We start from the raw sequence: 22,978 nt of genomic DNA, 5'->3' as shown, positions 1-22,978 counted from the left end.
ATCTCCCCTTCCACTTTCCCTCAACTCCCTTCTCCTCTCCATCTCCCCATGTCCTCCATGTTCTTTGTTATGCTCCACAAATAAGTGAAACCATATGATACTTGACTCTCTCTGCTTGACTTATTTCACTCAGCATCAGTCTTCCATTTCTTAACTATATTAACTCCCTGCATCATTTCATCTAGTTTTATGTGTGATGGTTAATCTTAATCTGGTTGTTTAGCCAAACACCAGGGCAGATGTTGCTGTGAAGGTATTCTCTGATGTGATTAATATGGAAAACAGTGGACTTTGAATGAGGCAGATTGCTCTCCCTTAATGCCAGTGGGTTTCATTCAGTCAGTTGAAGGCCTTAAGAGAAGAGATAGAGGTCTCTTAAAGAGGAAGGAATTGAGACCGCCTTGAGACTTAAGACCACAACATTAAGACTGTTGTCATTTCCAGCCTGTTGGCCTGTCCTGTAGGTTTGGGACTTGCCAACCCCCACAATCCTGAGGATCATTTTGTTTCCCTCTCTCTCACTGCATTCTGTTGGCTCTGTTTCTCTGGTGAACCCTGACCAATATACATGGTATTAAAGATCTTTTATATTTGACTCCCGGATTATTATTTCTAGCTCTGACTTCCCCCCTGACTCCAGGTTTGCACACCAGCTGCCTACCCAGCATCTCCATTTGGATAACAACAGGTCTCTCAAAACCATACTGTGGATTTGTCCCAAACCCCATTTACCCAGTTGCCAAGGCTAAAACTCTGGAGTCATCATCGAATCTTCTTCTTTTATGCCCCTCATTTCACCCACCTGCAAAATTTATGAGCTTTACCTTCAAATATCTCTTCTCACCCCCTAATCCAAGCCTTGCTCATCTTTAGCTTGGACCACCACAACAACTTTCTAGCTGGTCTGTGCTCCTCCATTCCAAGTCCCTACTGCCTTAGTCTGTTCTCCACACAGCAGAACAAACCTTTTGAGATACAAACTAGATTATTTCCCTGTCCTATCTTGTGATACTTTGGCTTATTTTCACATTTAGAATGAAATCCAAAGTCCTATGACCTTTGGGTTCTGGCCTCTGGTTACTCCTCTGGCTTCATTATCTTCTACTTTCTTCCTTATTCACTGAGTTTTAGATACACTGCTTCCCTTGTGGACCTTTGGACAAGTCAAGCAGGCTCCCAGCTTAGGACTTCAGCACTTCCTGTTTCCTCTGCTTAGAAAGATCTCCCCCTCATAAGTCTTGCTCCCTCCTTTCACTCTGGTCTCTGTTCAAGTGCCGTATTCTTGGATCTTTTCTAACTTCTGTACCCTACTTTCTTCTTCAGGGTACAAAGAATTCTTTCAAAACAGGTTTTTCCCGCCCTGTGAAGGGGAACAATGAAATGGGGTGGTAACTATGGGGGTAGTTACATGGGCTCATGGGAGGCTTTTTTTTTTTTTTTTTAAATGGGAAAACTACGGTATATATATGATGATAGAATGATCAGGCAGAGAACATGAAACTGATGATGCCGGAGAGGGAAGCTAATTTCAGGAGTGAAGTTATTGAAGACTGAGAAGGCAGGAAGAAATGAGAATCTGTACACAAGTGGAGGAGTCGGCCTTCATTAAAACAGGGGTGAAGGTAGAGAATATGGCAGCTTGGTGATTGAGAGGAAAATGGGAGGGAGTTCTAGACAGAACAATCAATCAGGCAATTGATTCTATTTTCTTAAAGTAGAAAGCAGGTCATGAGTTAATGGCAAGGTATAGTTGTCTTAGAGGTTTGAGAAAAGAGGATTAAGTATGAAGTATTTACTTCGGAAACTAGGAAAACAAATCTACCAGAGACACAAAGGACTGCTGGGCAGCTTTGGGGATACATTGAAGTTTGGGATCTTGACTTTGAAGTGAAATCACTTTTCATTTCTGTGTTTTCTCCAGCAATGTTTTGTTGTATTAGTAGGGTTATGGAGTATGTGGAGAGCTAGGTTTAACAAGGGTGGGCCTTGTCAGTACAATTAAGGAGTTTGGACTTTATTTTGAGGGTCTTAGAGAGCTACAAGTTTTGAGCAGAGAAGATTTGAGGGTCAGGAAGATTCTTCTAGCTCAGTGTGGTATATATGTGTGTGAGAGAAACTTATTATAGGAGGAATAATAGTTTAATACAATAGGACTCTCAATCAGACACCTGCATACTTCTGTTTACAATGTGCTTACAGGAGAGCTCCAGATCATTGAGGATCTTTTCCAGCCTTTCCTGAGTAACTTACTATATATAGCAGGTTCTGGGAAGACAAATCAAACAAGAGATGGCCTTCCCAAAGCCCTCTTGAATTTACATGATTTATAATTATTTTTAGGTATTTGGGACCCCAGAATAGCGAACAAGCTATCAGCATTGGGTGGGAATCAGAGAAGGATTCTCAGAGGACACGACATTTCAGATGAGCTTTGAAGGAGTAGGCCTTAGGGAGGGAGGCTTATTTTAGGCAGCGTAATAACATGAGCTCAGTCAAGAGATGTTAGAGTTATGTCTAGAACAAATGCGGTATGATGAGAAATGGTGGGAGATGAGGTACTTCTCCCATTACCTAGAAACTAAGTAGCTAAGGAGTTCTCTGTATTTTGTGACAAGGGTAAGGCATCTGGGCCCTTAACTGCAGCAAGAAAGATCTGAAAGAAAAGTGAAGGTTTTTGAAAATGGTGATTTTTGTTAACTTAAAAAGTAAGCTACATGGAGCAACTCTAGGTATTTGTGTTATAATTTGCTCACTTAAGAACACTGTGAAGTTAAAAATGCCTTTTTTGTTATGCTGTTAGAAGATACGAACTATGGCAACTCTGACCTATGATATGAGGCTCATAGAAATCAATCCTTATCACTTGCTTTCAGTATATTATTTCCAGTTAAGTGATTTTACAGTCCCTCTCTATCTTGAGACATACCTTTGAAGGAAGCTGTAGTTTCTATATATTTTAGGAATGAGGCGTTTATGACCCTGGTTCATAGGTCATTACTGTACAGATTAAATGAGTTAAGGCATATAAAATGGTTAACAGAGCTGGGCCCAGCAGCCAGGAGGAAATGTTTTCCACCCTGGAGTCCTGGCTTTCTTGCCCTCTCATTATTCATCCTTTGCTTCTTAAATCACGTTGTTTCCTGAACACCTGTTCTAGACCCATACCCTGTTCAAAGGACTCCAGAGGAGGTGAGGCATGCACTTTGAGGTATACAATCAACCTGCAGGGAGAGTGACCATTTCAGTATGCTCTGTGTGTGTGTGTATGTGTGTGTGTTTGCACAAGTGCATGTGTGTTCAGAAGCTGACAGGCATTATACGAAACCTCTAACCTGGGCTTATGAATGGACCCACAGGTGTGAACTGTGGTTCACCTGCCACTTCAGAGAAGGCATGGCTGCCCTGAAGCCTTAAGAAGCCAACAGTCCTTTCACCGCAGCCTGCTCCGTGGGCCGGCACCCAGACAAAGAAGTGGGAGAGACATTCATTCACTCACTTATTTATTCAGCAAATATTCGCAGCTACCTACTGATGCAAGGTGCTGAGTAAGAGTCTGAGTAAGAGCAGGAAGTGTGAGAGAGCATGGCTCACTCGGGCGGCTGCAGGTGGTTTGGCATGGCTGGAGTCAAAGACAGTTTTCCCTAAAACAAACATAAACCAAAACCCGAGGGTTAAGGAGGAAGGAGGTAAGCGGAAGTCATGTGTTGGTGAGAATTTGTTACTTTTCAGGATCTGACACCCAGCATGAGTTAGGTGTTTCTTTTGAAAGCCTGATAATTTCTTTTAGAGAATTGCCAGACTGACTAATCCATTACCTTGGGGCAATGGGTCCCAAACTTTGCTGTTCACTAGAATCACCCAGGGAGTTTAAAAACGCAAAAACAACCCCCCCCCCCCAAAAACCTCAGATGCCTTGGTCGCACCCAATACCCATTACCTCAGAATGCCTGGGAGTGGGAACGAAGGCGTCAGTATCTTTAAAGAGCCTCTCCTGATTACAGAGGGCAGCCAAGTTCCGGAGTCCCTGCCTCAGGGCATAGTCCAGTTTTGTTCGTTAAAACCCTCGGCTTTGGGATCTGGTTCCAAACATTCCTCGCATTGCTTTTGCTCCTTGCTCGGGATGGGGGCGCTCCGAGCAGGAAGAGGATGTGGTGTGTCACCCAATTAGGAGGTCCCACTTCGCTAAGCCCGTCGGCGTAGTCTGCAGCGCTGCACGGGAGTGGATTTCTGCTTTGTCATTCTGACTCTGGCGACCGGCCCGCCCGTTCCGAGCAGGGCGTGGCCTGCGGGGGCCGCGGGGATCCCGCCACCCTTTCCCCTCGCTCCGCAGCAGTCCGTGGCGCCTGGGAGCCGCCCGCGAGGACAGCCTGCTGCCCGGAGCTCCGGTCCACGCCAGCGGTGGGTTCGCGGGCACTGGGCAGAGCTCCGAGCCTCTGGGCTGTGAGGCCGGGGACGGGGGCCGCCGCTGGCCGCGTGTGCTTCGGGTCGCGGAAAGGGGAGCTGTTTTGAGGTGTGTTTGAGTCGGGGTGAAGCTTTGCTAAGGCGGCGAGCTTCTTGGCCGCGTTCGCGGTTGCGCGTGCGTCGGTGGGACCGGCCGGCTCCCGCCGGCCCGGGTCGGCTGGTGGCTTCCTTCCGCTAGCTCTCTGTAGAGACTGTGTGCAGAAATGTGAAAAAAAATGAGCGTTTGTGTCGTTCGCTACTGCACGACTATGGGAACGTGGACGATAATGTGACGAGTAGACAGACAGATCCTTGACAGCGCTAAGGGAGGAGAACGATTTAAAGAGGTCTCTTAAGAAATTTTCCCATTGCATCTCTGGAAACCCTGAGCTGGCAAATCGTCCCAGTTTACAGTTGTGGAAACCGAGGCTCAGAATCACGTGATTTGCCCCAGCCTCTGAGCGGGGACAGCAGCGAGGAGACCCCGCGCGTGCTTCGCTCGGATCGGGCAGTACCGGGTGATGGGGAACGGGGTGCACGGCTCCTTGTGGACTTTCTGGCCGCTTGAACTCGGGAGAAGTGGACCCGCTGGGACCTCCTTCAGAAGAGCAGTTGTGGGGGTGAAACGTCGGTGGGTACAAAAGCCCGGAGAAGCGCTCGCTGCCTTTATTGTTGTCAGACAGCCGCACTTGGGAGTGTTGGTGTGATTTCTGGCTCATGAACGGGCCTGATGACGTTAGAGTAACTGGAGTCTATTTTTAATTCCATCACTGACTCACTCCTTACCTGAGTTCACCCGTTTGTAAAATTGGGCCATAACCTGCCGGTCTGTCAAGCAGGGTGGTGCTCTGGCTTCAAGGCTCTGAAATGAAAGCGCTGTAAGAGCTAGGACTGTTCCTAATTTTGCCTCGTGGTTTCAAATTTCAAAGAAACCTGGGAAGTCGGCTTTTGGCATTCTGTATGGAGGCAGAGTTCAAAGGCAGCTTACACTGGGAGGCGTCTTCTGGAAGCGGGGATGGCGTTGTGCGCGGGGGATTAGGCCGCGTTCGCAGCGCCTGCTCCCGCGAGGCGGCTAGCGTTAGAGCGCGGCGGGCCCCCCCACCCGCGTCGGAAGCCGGCTCGGGGCGTTGCGGCCAGTGCGCAGGTGTGCGGGGAGCCGGGCGCGAGCGCGGGGCGGCGCGCGGGCGGCCCTGGGCCGCGTGGTTGGGCACACGGAAGCCCCGCCCCTGCTGCGCGCACTTCCCGCGGCGCCGGGCCGGCGGGGCTGACCCGTGCCCCTCTTCGCTTTTGTGCGGCAGACGACGCCAGCGGCCTGGAGAGAGCGCTCTTGGAGCTGACCTCGGAAACCGAAGTGCCCGTGGTGTTCGTGAAGCGGCGGAAGATAGGCGGTCATGATCCAACCCTGAAGGTAGGTGGGGGACAATAACGTTCTTTACCCGCCCGCGCGGGAAGGAGCCCGTGGAGCCGGCTGCACCCGCGGCCCTCCCTTCAAGTCCCCGGTGGATGCGAACGGACCTCCGCCCGGAGCATGTCCTGAAAAACGACCAAGAAGCACCCAGGAGCCAGCTCACGATCGGTGGAGATTGATGAGTCGGCGGGTGGATTCAGAACTGGGGAAGCTTGGAAGGGAATATGGAACTTTGCATCTTTTGAAACACGCATTCAGAAAATTTGTTTCCTCCTACTTCGCTTTCCTTTGCCCCTCCTGGTCAATCTAGGTAACTCAAAAATTTCCAGCAGCAGCGTAAACTGCTGAAAGTGAGTTGTTAGAAGTATTGAGAAAAGGGTATCAGGAAATGCCTATCTTAGTCCATCCCTATCATCTTCCTCTTTAATTCTTTGGGAGGGTAACCCCGAAGCCCCAGGCTCTGGGGAGCGCAAGCAACCTGCAAGCTTCTGGAGTGAGTTCATTTCCCTTCAGGTATCTCTTTTCTAGCCCAGAGTTAACAATTGGGTGGAGGGAAAGGAGAAGAAGAAATCTTTCCTTTGGCTTGTGGCAAGCGTGATGGCACTCCTCCCTTAGGACCATGCAGGGTTGGGTGGGTGGGTCTGGCTATGGCAGGGGCAAAATGCTTGGAGGCGGGGTGCGTGTTTAGGAGGATACCCAACATAGACCTGGTTTGGTGGCTACCAGGTTAGAAAGCCTCTAATCTCATCACTTTGATACATTTGCTGTAATGTTTGGTGATTATCTTTTTGTCCTTGTCTGTATCCATGTAATTTTTAAGAAATGGAACTCATACTTGAACATTGCCTTCTTAGAAGTAAACCTGAGTCCTCTGTTAAATGTAAAGATCTACTTAGATATGTTCACACTGAGGAAGAAATTAATTTGCATTTTTATTTGCTACCTTTTCTTCTAAGGGAATCTTACTACCATTTTTGAAGAATGGGCAGTGGACTAGGAAATGCAGGTAGACTTCAAAAACAAATAACAACTTAATGCGAAATAATTAAAGGATAAAAGGGCTTTTAGTTTGATTTAAAGTGTATTGTATTAGTCAGACCTTTAGTTTGCAAGTCAGATGAGACAAAAGTCTATTAATACTACTTTCTGTCTGATTGTTCTGTTGTCTCTACCTGTCATAAATTTGCACTTAAAGGGGCGCCTGAGTGGCTCAGTGGGTTAAAGCCTCTGCCTTTGGCTCAGGTCATGATCCCGGGGTCCTGGGATCGAGCCCCATGTCGGGCTCTCTGCTCCACGGGGAGCCTGCTTCCTCCTCTCTGTCTCTCTGCCTGCCTCTCTGCCTAGTTGTGATTTCTCTCTGTCAAATAAATAAAAAAATAAAAATTAAAAAAAAAAAATTTGCACTTAAAAAGTTATGTGTGCATTTGACCTTTATATAAATTCTACAAATGGTTCTGGTTTTAGCATCAGTGGGAGTAAAAAGAATCAGTTTTTATAAGCTTTGAATCCACTTTATTGGTATGATCTGATGTTTTCAATCCATATGATGGTTCATTTCAGACATTTAGTGAGATGCAGTGCCAAGATTGAAAAGTATTCCACCAAGTCATAATTAAAATTTAAAAAATCATTTTGCAAGTCTCTTTTAAGTAAGCTTACCGCTCTACTTTGTATCATTTATTTTTGTTTTCTAATGAGTAGTAAGGCATGGAAGAAGAGACACAAGGAAGTAAGGACTACAGATTTGAAATGTTTGTGGGTTACGAGCCAACTGTTGCCCACATTTGGGGCTAAATGGTGGGTTTTAAAAAATCTCTAGGGCATGTTGGATTTGAGTGGAGAAAGGCATTTATTTAGTGGAGAATTAAGTGTTTATAGGATTAGTGTTATAATCCTAAAGTTCGCACCAAAAAAAAAGGTGCAGATTTTATACTTAAATGCAACATAAAAAGGGGAGAAGGGGGCTCCTTAAAATGCCTGCTTTTCCTTTCTCCTGTTTGTTCCTTTGTCTCCCTTTCCCTTCAGTAAACACAGTAATAGCAGCAGCAGTAGTAGTAGCAGCAGCAAAACCTACCTTGCTTTAAGGAAGCATCTTTTCAAAAAACTAGTGTATGGGCCACCTGCACAGAATCCCCTGGAGTGCTTGTTAAATATACATGCCTGGACTTTACCTGAGGTCTTAAGTAAACCCTCTGGAAGGGCTAGGATCTGCCTTTTAATTTATTTTAAGCAAGTTCCCTCAGGTAATTCTTAGGATAAATATCACATCTGAGATTACTTTCACGTATAAGGTAGTTTGGTCAAGACTGGTTGCTGAATAATTAGAATTGGGAAAATTGAGAGGAAAAGGGAGGTGAATGGAAAAGTATGTATTGGCATTACTGAGTGCAGGACATAATTAAGACTAGTAGTTTGAGATAATAGTCTTGGGAGATAAGACTAAAACCAGCAACAGGGGACTTAATTTCTTCAGGTTAATAGTAGGACAGATGCCAGCCGGAAAGCAGTGCCTGACTGGCATCCAGGTGAATTCTGAGGACAGTTGTGGGTGGAGCTCAGGTGTGATCCTGTTGTTGTGAGGCTCCAGCCCCACAATCGGTTGTTGTCGCTGTATGGTAGACATTTAAACAAAGGCAGGTCTCCTCCTTTCAAGCCTGACTTCTACAGTTACCAGAAACCAGACACTTAACCGAATAAACTCTGGGAAATTGGTGGTAATTTAATAACTCTTCAGCCATCCCCTTTCTTTCTTAATACTCTACCAAAATTGGCAGAGAACTTTGTGTCTTTTGATTCTTCCCCCTAACATAATCCTTCAGGGGAGATTAGGGGTATACTTGGCTCTGGCTGAGAGAAGGTGACCTGAGGAGGATGGGAGGACTGCTTTGAAGATGGGGGAAGTGGACAGGTTGGCTGATCTAAGAAGGTAAGGGGTAAGGACTAATGAGATTTAAAAGAGATCTGGATTGTTAGGACTGCAAGTAAATTTCTTTGGGGCTGATTTATCTAGCAAAAATTTTAGTAGTTGTGAATCCATGTTGAGACCCCATGCCTCCTCCTTCTCCTTGAACTAAGTGACAACACAAACCTCCTTTTTTGCTCTTCATCTGTTCTTTCCCTATTCTGTTGGTCCTGGCTTCAGATTGCCTCTGGGCTCTCCTGTCTATTCACTTGCCAGGGCTTGACTGTTTTCTGCACATGCTCATGGTCTTTATGAACTTTTGCCAGGTTCTTCCAGGTCCTCAGTTCCTCTTGCCTAAACCACTTCAGCAGTCTCTCTAACAAGCCTCCCACTTTTGATCTCCCGCCCCTTCCAGTCCATGTGGACTGGATCTTGGAGGCATCTTGTTGCTCCTTCCCTGCCCCCAGATCTGCAGGGCACACACTCTTTTGAGCTAGGTATTCTGTTTTCTCCAGGGCCTGGCGCCCACCTGCTTTTCTGGTTATTTCTTCCTCTGCTCCCTTACCTACTAGAAGTGGAACCACCATTGCAGCTAGAGTTCCTAAAATTTCCTTCCTTTGTTCAGTTCTTTATTCCAGATTCTGATTTATCTTCCAGCTCAAACCGACTTTTCCAATGGCCTACCTTTGTCAGAGTACGAGAGCAGATGTGTCCATTCTTTCCCACAAATTCTTATCTCTGGAAAAGGGGGAATCCTGCCAATTATAATTTTTTGGATTATGTATCAAAAGTGAAGAGTTAGCTTTATTCTTTGTGTCTGAGGTCCCATGTCGCTTTTAAAAATTTTTTTTTTTTTTAAGATTTATTTATTTGACAGACAGAGATTACAAGTAGGCAGAGAGGCAGGCAGAGAGAGAGGAGGAAGCAGGCTCCCAGCCAAGCAGAGAGCCGGACGCGGGGCTCAATCCCAGCACCCCGGGACCACAACCGGAGCCGAAGGCAGAGGCTTCAACCCGCTGAGCCACCCAGGCGCCCCGCATGTCTCTTTTAGAGTTCAGCAAATACTTAAATGAGCATGCCTATTAATGACAGTAACTACCATTTATTGAATGTCTACTATACATTAGACTAAATGCTGTAACACCAGGGGTTAAATTTTCACAGTAGCCCTGTGCAGAAAGGGGTATTATCTAGTTTTACAGATGAGAAAATGGAGGCCTTAGGAATGTAAGGAACATGCCTAGATTACATAGCTAGTTAAATGGCAGAACCAGGAATGGAATCCAGGACTGTCTGTGAAGTTCATGGTGTTACACTCATACTTGCCAACACTTGACTTTGTGTTACAGCTATGGGGATGTATGCCTGATCTCCCCAGTGTGATTGTGTATTCATGATTCAGGTCTGAGCCCATGCAGATCTTGGTATTTCTAACATAGCTCTGGCAAATAGCATTCATTCATTACATGCTTGCTGAGAGGAACTGCATTCCTCTGTGCCTACTAAATTGTGTGTTCCTTTAGGACAAAAATGATTTATTTTTGTATCTTGTGTGTGTGTTTTAACACCTAGTTTGCATTCAGTATTTGTTGAATGAATGGATGACGGTAGGGCCAGAGGAGACTCAACTCCAAGTGAGGTATTTAGCTATAGGTTGTCTGATTTTGGGAAGGTCTATCTGAGCCCAACCCCTAAGATATTCTGGAGAGATTCTAGGCAGCATATAAACAGTTCCGAATTGTAAAGAGTGTAGGACAGCAGCTTTGTCTGCCTTCATTGTCTTATGCAAGTGTGTCCAGGTCAGTTGAGAAGGAAGTCACATTACATTTATTTAGCAACTATTTATTGAGTACCTGTGTTTCAGCTTTGGGCTAGGCACTGTCTTTGCTTTCTGTAACACAAATCTGCAGGGCCAATGTATGTATTTAAGGTGTATTTGTCAACAAATGTTTGTATATGATTTTTTATAAAGAGTGACGACCACTCTGTGTGGCAGAGAAGACATTCAGTAGACTCATTTGACAAAGGAAGAAACCCAGACTCTGAAGAAAATAAGTGGAAACTAATACAGCACTAGTTTTGATCTGAGCCTAGGCCTCCAGAGTGAGTTCCTGCAAGGCTACGACCTTAAAAATCACCTAGCCAGCGCCTTCCTCCCCGCAGTCTATCAAAATGATGCTCCTGGTCATTGCTGATTTCTGAGGTGTGTCCTAAAAGAGTTGGTAATTGCTCTTGTAATTGAAAGGTTCTATTCTCAACCCATACCCTTGTTTATGTTAGTTCTTGAGACTTGGTAAGTCGGCCAGCACTGGGTTTTCTGCTGTTGGTGAACTGTTTGATCACAAGCAAGCGTGGCGGCTTTATGTACTCTAAAGGATTGAAATGCTCAAGTCTGCATTATTTTGTGGGACTTGACAGTCATCTTTTGCTTCACTAGCAGTAAAGCCATGTTGTTTGGATAGAACAGTTATTTGAAGCCTCTTTTGGATACTGTGTTGTTGTTTTTAAAGAATCTGCTGAAATCCAAGGAATCACTCAATGAGAATAACCTCAGACTCTTAATAGACCCTGCTTCAGATTATCTAGTACAGAGTTTTACCTCTTCAAAGTACTATATACACTTCCATTAGCTGAAACCTTAGTAGGTGTTTAAATTGCATTATATGGCAAATTTTTTTCCACCGGTGTTAGTTGTAGTTGGATATATTCCTGTATTCCTCCTTACAGATATATGGATATGGAATATGGAGTAAAATATTTTTCTGTCCTAAGAGTGAGGTTACTGATTTGTATACTTTTTTCTATTTGGTTTCTAATGTTTATTAGTGAACATTTGCTATCTTTAGGATGATTTAGATTTACTAAGTATTCAGTAATTGAAAATATTATCAGATCTGTCACGCAATTCTCCTTCAATACTTACAGTAGCTTTATGGTGTGTAAGTAGTAGTATTCCCACATTATAGATGAGGAAACTGGAGGTTGAGCAGTTAAGCGACCTACCTAAGAGAACCTAATAACTAGTAATAGGTCAAGATTAGAGCCCAGGTTTGCCTCCTTCCCCTGTCCATGGTTATTTAAAAAAATGTGTATCTGCCTTGATCATGGCAAAGTTTACCTTAAATATGAAAACACCAACCAAAGCAAAACCATATACACTCAAGCATAACCATATACACTCAAACATAACCTTAAAGGAAATTCAGATGAAAGAGAAAGCATACCTAACATCCTGCTAATCTGACAACTCAAACTAGCACTTGTATCAGTAAGACTCTTTTCAGCTAAGTATTAAATAGATACCCTGGCAGGATGAGGGGAGAGAAAACTGCTGTGAAAGAAGGAACAGAAAAGTTCAGGGAGGAAGCTCATAGCAGGATAAGCGTATCTGCTCGAGTGTGGGACCCAAACCTGATTGGCCCCTGGCTTTGGCCCAGAGATTTTTTCTGTGCCCGTTTGTTACAGATTACTCCTGTGGTTAAAACCCCACGGACCCTAGGTGAGTTCTTTTTTTGTTTGGCCACAGAGAGGCTTTTAACCTGTGACATCCATCTCATGTTTGTGTTGAGCACTGGGGGTTGTGGGAGAGAGCCTAGGAGCTGGGAATGAATGAGTCTGAACTTGGAGCAAAGGGACTGGAAAATATAAAAAACTGAAGAAAAGAAAAAAGGAAATGTAGGACCATGTTGAGCTCTTGGCAGCAACTCCTGAAACAGGAAAAGAGGGGAGGAGAAGAGCTGAGTTATCTTGGAGGCCAAGCTGTGTGTCGCGGTTGCCTGAACTAGCCTTACTGAATGGGGATGGTAGACTTCAGTGATGTCTTTGAAGAGCTAGTACACTTTTGCTTCCTGTTACCAATCCAAAGAGAAGTTTACCAGCGTGACTGAAATTGTTTATTGCTCTTCCTTCTTTTTTAGGTACATTTACATCATTATTATGAGTAATTGGACTTCAGGGTAGAAAATTGCTATTTAGTGATTTCAGGATTCGCAAGTGTAGAAATCCCATTTTTTAGATGATTAAGGAAAATCGTTAGACTTGAGATTTTTAGTTAATAGCAACATTAAAACCTTGTGCTCTAAATGCAGAATTAAAAAGGCAGAATATAATGCAAGTATGCCTTTCTGAGGGTGAGCTAAGTTATGTGTTACCAAGGTTCTTAGGGACAGGGATCTAGCTAGTATAGAATGAATGAATTTGGCACTGGAAATACTACTTAATCATATGATGCCTGCCTTGATGTGTTCTGTTGCTCCGAGCAAGTTGTGTGGGTTGTTATCTCCTGAGAAATCCCTGTAAATGGTATTATTAATACTTTATAAGTAGGTTGGGAGAATTAATTTATTTTTCTAAACCATTTTGAAATTCTTGGATGAAAGGCTCTTTATAGAGCAAATTGGTATCTGCCTGTTTTCCCTCCTCTGAGACAGGAGAAAATAGGCACCTTAGGGTGGGAAGGTTGGTTTATTTTTTGGAATTCTTTTATAAATCACTTTTATTGAATTTGAAAAGGATATCAGAAGCTCCAAAGAATATGGTGAACTATAAAAGGAAACATTTTTGTTTTTGGAACTTGGAATCAGCTGGGTGTTTTCATCTAAGATTTAAAACATGTTTAAATAGTTTGTAAACGGTCAAACTTGGGGAGGAAAATATGGTTGGGGAGGAAAATATGGTCCTGTGGTGATCCTGGGGCCCACTTCTGTTTTTCTTTTCTCTTGCTTCTTTATTTCAGTGAAGAGTTAAGGTTGACTTTCCGAAAAGCATTAAACTTTTATTTTCAGTGTGTTGGATTTACTTTTCCCCCACTAATCTGTGAAATCAATCTTTTGTGCCAAGTAACTTGCAGTAGGTGCTGGAACAAAGTTTCTCATCTATATTCATTTATGTATTGCAGTGTGTATACTCAGATGTATCCTTGTGAAAACGGCTTTGCTTTGAAGATTTAAGACCAGATTCTTGATTCAGAGTGGTTCAGTCTGATAGAGCAGGATAATAGATATGCATGAATAACCATAATGCCTGGTGTTTTTGGAAAATAATTTTTTTTTCCTCTGAGTTTTACCTCTATTTAAAATTATGATGGGGGCCCCTGGGTTGGCTCAGTCATTTGAGCTTCCAGCTCTTGATTTGGGCTCAGGGTGTGATCTTAGGCTTGTGGGATGGAGCCCTGCATGAGGCTCAGTGTGGAGTCTGGTTGTCCCTCTCCCTCTGTTCCTCTCTCTCTCTCAAATAAATAAACAGTCCTAAAAAAAAAATAAAACATTGTGGTAGATGAATAATATAAAAAGTTTAGAGAAATTGAATACTAGGTTGTGCTGTTCATGCATTTGTAAGAAACTTTCTGCTAAAGACAAGGAAAAATGAACTTGTTTAGATTCATAAGAAGGTTTATAGGGCTAATTTACTTCCTGGTGCCTTGAAACCCAGGTTGACAGGTACAGTGTGGTGTTCTCGCTGTGGTGTCCTCTGCCCTATTAAAGGGGCATCTATTGAAGTGAAAAGCTTGTGGGTTGAGTGTGCACTTTTTTTGTTTTCTTTAAAAACAAAATGTATTCCTTATTGTTACATATACTTTGCTGCTTGTGAGACTGATGAGTTAAGCCCTTTGTTCCAACTGTACTGAATTTCCAGTGAACTAGTGGGTGAATTTTCCAATGTAGTCACTTGATTCACAGCATTTGCTTTCATATCTCTATATCAGATTGCATTTAAAATCTTCATAGTTTTAATCACCTTTCAGGGTTCAGACTTATCTCCATTGGGAGTTTGTGGCCTTTACCCTTTGGCAGGTTTCCAGATAAACTGCTCTTTTGCAGAGGCTGAACCCACTTTATTCTTCCACCCTTGGGTGGTGGAGAACCTAGGTCATTTGGGTAATGTGGGACAGTCCCCCACCTTTGCCCCTGGGCTGGCTCAGAAGCTCACTTGCCCGTCGTCTGCCTCCTCTATTGGCTGGAAGGGGTCTGGCTTTTGCGGCCCGGAAGGTATTTTTTACTAATGTGCATTTGTATAATGAAGAATGTATTACAGACAGCACCTTGCAATTGAGCGCTGAGAATTCGGCCCGTTTGTGGTAGACTTTCTGCAATTCCTGATTTTTGCTTAATAGGCAGTTTACAACATAGCCAGACTTAGTTTTCAAAAAGACAGAAGCCCAGAGATCCTACCTTTTAATCATAGTAAGAACGAAAAACCTAGGTTGACCTAACTGCATTATGTGACAGCAAAAGTTTTAAAGTGCAGAACCTTTAGCGCCTAACCCGCCTCCCCCCATAGAGTTTTTGCATAAGATTTTCTGGGTATTTCTTTGAAAGCCAGAGAACACTGTCAGTGATTGCTAAAATAATGGCTATCGCTTGAGCAGGTATTATTCCAGCGTGGAGAGGGGGTCCATTATTGCGCGCATTCTGTGCGCTGCAGCGAGCTGGTTGCCAACGCGCGGGGGCTGGGCTCTACGGGGCGGGGCCGCCGGGAGGCGGAGCGAGCTGGGGCGGGGCCTCCGGGCCGCCGCCAGTGCGCATGGGCGGACATCCTCCCCTCTGACAGACCCCCGTCAGTTTCCGCTGTTGTCGGGAAAAACGTTGTGAAGGCCGTTAGCAGAGTGTGCCCTGAGAGCGCTGGTCGCGGAAATGTCTGATGAGAAAGGTTCCCGCGGGGGAGGTGTAGAGAAAGGAGAGGAGCGGGTGGGGACCATCGCTGCTAGTGCGTACTCTGTGAAGCAGGCGGATGATGGGGAAGAGCCGAAGAAGGTGGAAGTGGCGGTGAGGGCTGATGGCTGCTCTGACCACCCCAGCTATGGGGAGGCCAACATAGACCCCAGCCTCCTAGGGCTTGCGGGAGACGAGGAGAAATGCCGGAAAATCCGCAAGCAGTACCGGCTGCTCATCTATAACGTCCAGCAGAACCGTGATGACATAGTGAACACCGTGAGCGACTCGTTAACCGAGGTGCTCGAAGAAGCCAATGTCCTGTTTGATGGAGTGAGCCGAACAAGAGAAGCCGCTCTCGATGCCCAGTTTCTTGTTCTGGCTTCGGATTTGGGTAAAGAAAAAGCAAAGCAACTAAATTGCGATATGAGCTTTTTTAACCAAGTAGCGTTTTGTGACTTTCTGTTTATATTTGTGGGTCTAAACTGGATGGAAGATGAACATGAGGAATTGAGTGGCTTTGATGATAACATAGTTCTTTCCTTCTGGGACACAGTACAGAAGGAAGCATCGTCCTGGATTTTGCAAGCTGAGACATTCCACTTTATTTTTGGTTCATTCAAGTCCAAACCTGCACCAAGGCCCCGACTTGAACACCACAAAAAAGCTCTCAAAATGGAAGAAAATGGGGATATGCCTACAAAGCTGAGGAGGTTGGACCTGAGTAATAATCAAGAAGCAACAGAAAAAGAAGTAGAAAGAATCTTGGGATTGTTGCAAACTTACTTTCGGAAGTATCCTGATACTCCTGTGTCATATTTTGAGTTTGTGATTGATCCAAACTCTTTTTCTCGTACTGTGGAGAATATATTTTATGTTTCTTTCATTATAAGGGATGGTTTTGCGAGAATAAGGCTTGACCAAGACAGGCTGCCCATATTAGAGCCAATTAATATTAACCAAGTGGGTGAGGGAAATGATCCCTCTTCTCATGGCAGGAAACAAGGAGTTATATCTTTGAGTTTACAGGACTGGAAAAATATTGTGGCAACTTTTGAAATTTCGGAGGCTATGATCACTAACTCATACTAGGGATTTTTGTTCTTCACGTAGGATGCATTTTGTGGCTTTTCTAAAGTATCTCAAAATGGAGACTAAAATCGAGCAGAAGCACATAACTATTTCATGTAAAGTGAGAAAGTATTTTCAAAAACACCAGAAATTGTTTTACTGTGAAGTGTATTTTTTTTTTTTTTGTGGTAGTTTATAAGGTTGTCATGATCTTCTGTTATTAAAAAATTATTCACTGGCATGTTTGTGGGAAGACTTTTTTTTTTTAATGCCCTTTAAGACTTTATCAATAAAAATGAGCTCTGAAATTCATAAGAGGCATATGATAATTTACCAAAAAATCAATTTTATGATGCTCTTTGATACTGCATTGCTTCCTCTGTTAGAGGAAACTGTATGGGGCTCCCGACAAGGTTGAGGGAAGAGTGGGGGAAAAAAGTAGTCAAGAAAGACTATCTGTAGGGCAGTGAATAAGCAACGTTAAAACTGTAAAAACATCTAGATGTCATGCTTCATTTCAAGGAGGACTCTAAGATTAATGAGTGAGTATCCATAATCTAAATAATTTCTCCTGTGATTAGGCTTATCTACTGTAGAGACATTCTACTTTTGTTAGGTGAGGTGTCAATTAAGTGCATGCTGAAAGGTGAGTAGGGATTGGTCACAGATAGAAGAAAGGTATTCTAGGCAGGTGAATACGGAGGTCAAATACATGGAATTGTGAGAAATTATGGCACCGGAGATTCATGAGTTGTTTCTTTTTGTTTTTAAACTATTCCATTTGAAGGGCACCTGGGTGGCTCAGTGGGTTGAGCCTCTGCCTTTGGCTCAGGTCATGATCCCAGGGTCCTGGAATCAAGCCCCACATCAGGCTCTCTGCTCAGCGGGGAGCCTGCTTCCCCCTCTCTCTCTGCCTGCCTCTCTGCCTACTTGTGATCTCTTTCTGTCAAATAAATAAAATCTTAAAAAGAATAAACTATTCCATTTGAATGCTAAACTGGGCGACAGTTGGGTTACCTTATATATTAGTTTCCTCAGAAGTCGAAGATATTTTTGTCAGATTATTTCAAACACAAAACCAGTTATAGTCTTTATCTACATGGTTAATTTCTTCCCTAGCCTCTGGTTTCCAAACACTTTGTAATCTCTGCTAGTGACCTTCAGAATCAGTGGTGTTTCATTATATAACACCCTTGAATATTCCCAGTTCAATTTTGTGTTTCTTGTTAGGGCTTTAAATGCCTGGAAATGATCTCTCTTTATACTGAAATGTATAATTAACTTACCTAAATGTTCTTTACTTAACCATAAAAGCTCTTTTTTTTTTCCTTGCTTGCAGTTGTTTTAAGGTTATGCCAAAAATTTGGGTCTTTAAGAAAACAAGTTTGAAGGTATAGAGCATGCCTAAATAAGCTTCTTTTCTTTCTTCTTCTTTTTTTTTCAATAGGCTCCATGTCCTATGTGGGGCTCGAATTCAGGACTCAGAGATTGAGTCGTATGCTCTACTGACTGTGCAGCCAGTCAGGTGCCTGAAGGCTACTTTTCTTGATCCCTATAAGAACTTAATCTTTAATAGTAGTGGATTTTGCTATTAGGCATGATTTGGGAAATGGATAAGTATCTCTTTTGCATAGAAGTAACAAAGTTTCCTAAGTCTAGCGAGGTATAGCGAAGGGAAGTCCAAAGACTACATAAATGACGTCAAGACTGACCAGAGCAATCTTAATGTATGTGTGTGCAAGTTTCTTAGTAATAGTTGAGGGTTTTAGCCGAAATAGATATTTCTCATAAAGTTGTTCAGTTTCCGAAGGAGCCATTCCTTCCCTTTTTTCATGTGAAGGAATGCTAACCCTCCTGGTGTCTACCACCCTTTGATTTATTTAGCAGTCATTGGGAGTATCATTTGGTCTTGCTGATCCTCACTTGAGCCTGTCTTTCCCAACCAAGTTCCTTGGGTTTTCCAGAGATTTGCTATTAGAGGAAAATTATCTGTTAGTAGCAACAGTATCCTGCCCCCCCCCCCCCCTTTTTTAAACTCCTCTCCAGGTTCCTCTGTTAAGTGCCCGTCTCTTTAGTGAGAGTATTGGAGACTTGACTAAAAGCATTAATAGAACATATAGAGGTTTAGGGGGAAGGTAGTTTTGGGGGCCTTCTCTGAAGTTGTAGCTTTTAAAAAATTTTTTTAAGATTTTATTTATTTATTTGACAGAGAGAGACACTGAGAGAGGGAACACACAAGCAAGGGGTGTGGGAGAGGGAGAAGCAGTCTTCCCTCTGAGCAGGGAGCCCAGCGTGGGGCTTGATCCCAGGACTCTGGGATCATAACCTGAGCTGAAGGCAGGTGCTTTCTGAGCCACCCACCCACGCACCACAGCTTTTTAAAATTTTTTTTTTGAAGATTTTTATTTATTTGAGAGAGAGAGAGAGAATGAGAGAGAACTAGCAGGGAGAAGGGGCAGGGGGAGGGAGAAGCAGATTCCCTTCTCATGACTTCCTCATGCTTTTGCCTTTGTTTGGGGAACTCTATTACCCAGCGATTGGAATCTTGGAATGGGCACTTGTTAATTTACTCAGCAATTGCTTGAGGGCTTGCTGTAAAGACACTGCTCTAGGCACTGAGAAAAAAGTGGTGGACAGAAAATTGATCATCTCTCATGGAATTTATATTTCAGTGTGTGTATTGGTTTCCTTTTGCTACTGTAACAAATTACCAAACTTTTGGTGGCTTTGAAACAACAGAAATGTATTCTCTGATAGCTCTAGAGGTTAAAAATCTCAAATCTGCTTATCTGGGCTAAAATCAAGTTGTCAGTAGGGCTGGTTCTGCAGAGGCTCTGAGGGCAGAATCTGTTTTCTTGCCTGGGTCAGTTTTTGGAGACCACCTATAATTCCTCCATTGTCAAAGTTACCAGTGCAACTTCTCAAGTCTGTCCTCATGGTTGCGGTTGCGACTGTAGTGAAGTCTCCTTAGCCTGCCTTGTATAAGGATATGATAATGTGTTAATGGAGTGGGGAGGAACAAAAGGAGAATGTTGTTTGGGAACTTGAGGGAGACCTAATGGAAGAAACGGGCATTGAGTTGGAGTCTTAGAATGTTGGTAAAAGAACCTCTCCCTCCAGCCCTAAAGGACTACTTTGGAAAGGACAATGTGTTTGCGTACACTGAATAAAAATAATTTAACATCGTGGTTTAGGTACTCTATCAGGATTTGATGGGAAGAGGGCATTTCAGGGGAGATGGGATGCAGGGAGGTGTGGGGGAATCTGCTGGACTCTGCCGGAGCCTTTTGACCCTGCAGGTTCCCTTCTTTAGGAAGGGGAGAGTTAGTAACCTAAACAGGTTTTTCCTACTAGCCACTGGGCTGAGAGGCATTATTTCACTTAAATCCTGCAGATTGGTGAAGTACAAGGGTATGTTAACTTCATTTTACAAAATGAAAAAGCAGACTCCTAGGGGTTAGGTGATCAGCCACATCATCTAGCTTAGCGAGTGGTAGAGCACATATGTTAACCCAGGTCAGTTCAACACCAGAGCTGATGTGTAATGGTAAAAACTAGAACATGTGGATAAGATTCATGTTTGGGGGGAAGGAAACATAAAGATCATTCTAATTTTAAAGAAATCTGGTACACTAGAATTACTTTGTGTTGTGCCTTTTCAAAGGTGAGTCTGCAGCAGTGTTTCGCTAGGGGTGGGGTGGGGGAGAGGCGTTCCTGAGAAGAGACAAATGGAAGAAATGGAAGAATATCCAGTGTCTGAGGTTGGCAGACACCTGCAGGTGTAAGGTGTTGTGTAATTACACTTAAGTCCTAAAGCAGTGGTTCTCAAAAGTGCGGTCTGCATTCTTCAGGGGCCTCCTGAGGCCCTAAGAGGAAGACCTTGATGTCAGAATTATTTCTCTAACACTAAGATGCTTTTTTGTTATAATACTACTATTATAATATTTGTTATAATGCTACTGTTATAATATTACTATACCTATTTTGTTATAATACTATCAAGATGCTTTTTTGTTTTGTTATAATACTTTTGCAAGTCTACCATGGAATTTTCCAGACAGGTGATGTTGTAATAGACTGAATGCAGAAAAGACAGGAGCGGTGTTCCATTAAGACAGACATTAAAGAGAATTACAAAGATATAAAATGCCACTCTTAAAAGATTATTGTTAATGTTATGTCTAACAGTAATACTTAGGGTTTTTAATATTGTAATTTAAAATATCTTAATATTAAAATTTCTTTCTTAGTTTTAATTTGTAATACACTAAAATTTATAAATAAGCCTCACATTAACCAAAGCTTTTTGGGGTCCTAAATAATTTAAGGTTTTAAAGGGATCCTGAGACTAAAAAGTTTAAGAATTCCTGTTTTTTATCAGCTACTACAGTTGGTGGTCACTATTTCTAGCACTCATAATTGGAGGAAAATAGGGGACATTTTTCTCCTTCTCTCCTTACCCATCTGTATGCACCTGGGGGAGCTGTTTTCTACAATCCGTCATAAGACGAATTTCAGGTGTATTTCAGGTGGGAAACCACTTAACTGGGACCTTATTGACAGAATTTCAGTTTTAAGTTGGATTACAATTTTAAAACACCATGTTTAGTTCTGGGGTCAGTGGAATGCTTTAGTTCCCTGTATCTTACTGCTCTTACTTTATAAAGTTCAGGCTCACTCAGCTTTCTTTATAAAATCTGTACACTGGTTGATACAGTTTGACTTCCAGCATGAACTGTAAGAATCCGGTGTGATCCAGAATTTCAGTACAGAACAGATTACACATTGGTAGAGGGAGTAAGTGGCTTTTCAGCATGACAGTGCATTTTCTTTCTTGTAGTAGATATATTAAGGGGGTGGTTATGAAGTGGGTAGTTTCCGTTTAGGCAGCCAATGACTGTGTTCTGGCACTGGCTGTGTAAAGTACTTCCAGATAGAATGGAGGCTGAGATTAAAAATGGTCATGTTAGTTTTCCAGAAGAACATCTAGCTGCATTTATTAGTTAATTCTTTTAAGCCAGCAAGTCAGCCTGTGCTCCTTGAGAGCAACTAGGGAGTCATGCTTGTTATCTGAAGCTTATATTGATCCTTTGATCTGAATGGCTATTGTTATTACCAAATTGTTTTTCCCCCTACAGTGCCTTCTGTTGAAGGAGGAGCTTCTGCCATAATGCAAGTGCGTGAATACTGGCTGTGTTTACCAGCCTCTCATGTTAGACCTTTTGTACAGACGGTCAGGGTGAGGCCGTCTGGTCCCCGTTGTTGCTGGTTTCCACGTGTGCTCCCTTCAGTCCCCAAGCCACCATGTGTACCTGCCACTCTGCCAAGGGCCAGCCACAGTGCCGTGCCTCCTCCTTCACCTTCCTCTACTGCACCCCCTTCCACATCCCAAGAACCCTGCTCTACTGACCCTAAGCTCTGCCTTTCACCCCCTACAACTGATGGTAGGCAGGAGAAAAATACGCAGTCTGGGCTGGTAAGTTTGGGGGCTCTTTTTGACTATTGAGATTAAAATTTGATTTTTACAAAAATTTTTTTAGTGCCTGTTAACAGTGTTTCCAACCATTGTCTCACGTTACCGTAGATTATTAAAACAATTTTGTTTTAATAAAAGGTAATATTAAATATATTACCAGAACAATCTTCCAAGGTAATATGAAATGTGTATAAAAGCTAGTGGAGGGGCGCCTGGGTGGCTCAGTGGGTTAAAGCCTTTGCCTTCAGCTCAGGTCATGCTCCTAGGGTCCTGGGATCGAGCCCCACATCGGGCTGTCTGCTCTGCGGGGAGCCTGCTTCTCTCTCTCTGCCTACCTCTCTGCCTACTTGTGATCTCTGTCAAATAAATAAATAAAATCTTAAAAAATAAAAAAAGCTAGTGGAATGAAATAGTTTTTAAAAAATTAAAAGTCTATAATATTTATATTACAAGCCTTGTTATGTGGCAAGTACATGGAAACTAAATCCTAAATAAGTTATAGGAGGCCTCGAGCACAGGTAGATGAAAGAGGTAAGCCTGAGGGGCACCCGGCTGGCTCAGTCAGTAGAGTATCTTGGGTTCGTGAGTTCGAGCCACATGTTGGATGGAGAGATGACTTAAAAAACTAAGAATATATATATGATAAAAAAATAAAATGTGTTCTTAAAAATAAAAGTAAGCTTTGTAGAGTCGTGTTTATTCACTTAGCCTCCTCCATCCTCCTTTTTTCCTTTGCTTATTGAAAATGCCTTTGAGGGGTGCGTGGGTGGCTCAGTGGGTTAAGCTTCTGCCTTCAGCTCGGGTCATGATCTTGGGGTCCTGGGATTGAGCCCCGCATTGGGCTCTCTGCTCAGCAGGGAACCTGCTTCCCCTCCTTCTCTCTCTGCCTACCTCTCTGCCTGCTTGTGATCTCTTTCTGTCAAATAAAAAAATAAAATCTTTAAAAAAAAGAAAAAGAAAATGCCTTTGAAAATCAGGGACTTTTACATTTAATTTCTCATGCAGTGAAATGTCAACTAATGATTTTTTTC

The 22,978-nt window shown here is 43.2% G+C and overlaps 2 protein-coding genes across 6 annotated transcripts in view; both read left to right on the top strand.

The window, feature by feature from the left end:
- Positions 1–4,157: 4,157 nt before the first annotated feature.
- TXNRD1 (thioredoxin reductase 1) overlaps positions 4,158–22,978 on the top strand; it is a 68,937-nt gene continuing 50,116 nt past the window's right edge. Inside the window, exons 1-2 of one of the 5 annotated variants that reach the window (XM_046011224.1) lie at positions 4,158–4,510; positions 5,739–5,848. Coding sequence is in view for 1 of the 5 variants with exons in the window: in XM_046011223.1 (XP_045867179.1) it covers positions 5,401–5,419; positions 5,739–5,848 (129 nt within the window). In the remaining 4 variants the exon portion in view is untranslated. Of the gene's footprint in view, positions 4,511–4,552; positions 5,072–5,102; positions 5,420–5,560; positions 5,585–5,738; positions 5,849–22,978 lie in introns of those variants that run through there. The other 4 variants (XM_046011226.1, XM_046011225.1, XM_046011223.1 and 1 more) reach the window with 4 other exon arrangements.
- Positions 14,744–17,016, top strand: EID3 (EP300 interacting inhibitor of differentiation 3). Its single transcript, XM_046011228.1, has one exon. The coding sequence runs from the start codon at positions 15,383–15,385 to the stop codon at positions 16,490–16,492; it is 1,110 nt and encodes a 369-aa protein (XP_045867184.1). The 5' UTR covers positions 14,744–15,382; the 3' UTR covers positions 16,493–17,016.

This window comes from Meles meles, chromosome 7 (genome assembly GCF_922984935.1).
Source record: "Meles meles chromosome 7, mMelMel3.1 paternal haplotype, whole genome shotgun sequence".
Taxonomy (NCBI): domain Eukaryota; kingdom Metazoa; phylum Chordata; class Mammalia; order Carnivora; family Mustelidae; genus Meles; species Meles meles.
Note: the sequence above shows the minus strand (reverse complement) of the source record. Positions and strands in the feature narration are given on the sequence as shown.

Excerpts from the sequence above, each read along its gene's own strand:
- EID3 (XM_046011228.1), top strand. The coding sequence starts at position 15,383 with ATGTCTGATGAGAAAGGTTCCCGCGGGGGAGGTGTAGAGAAAGGAGAG.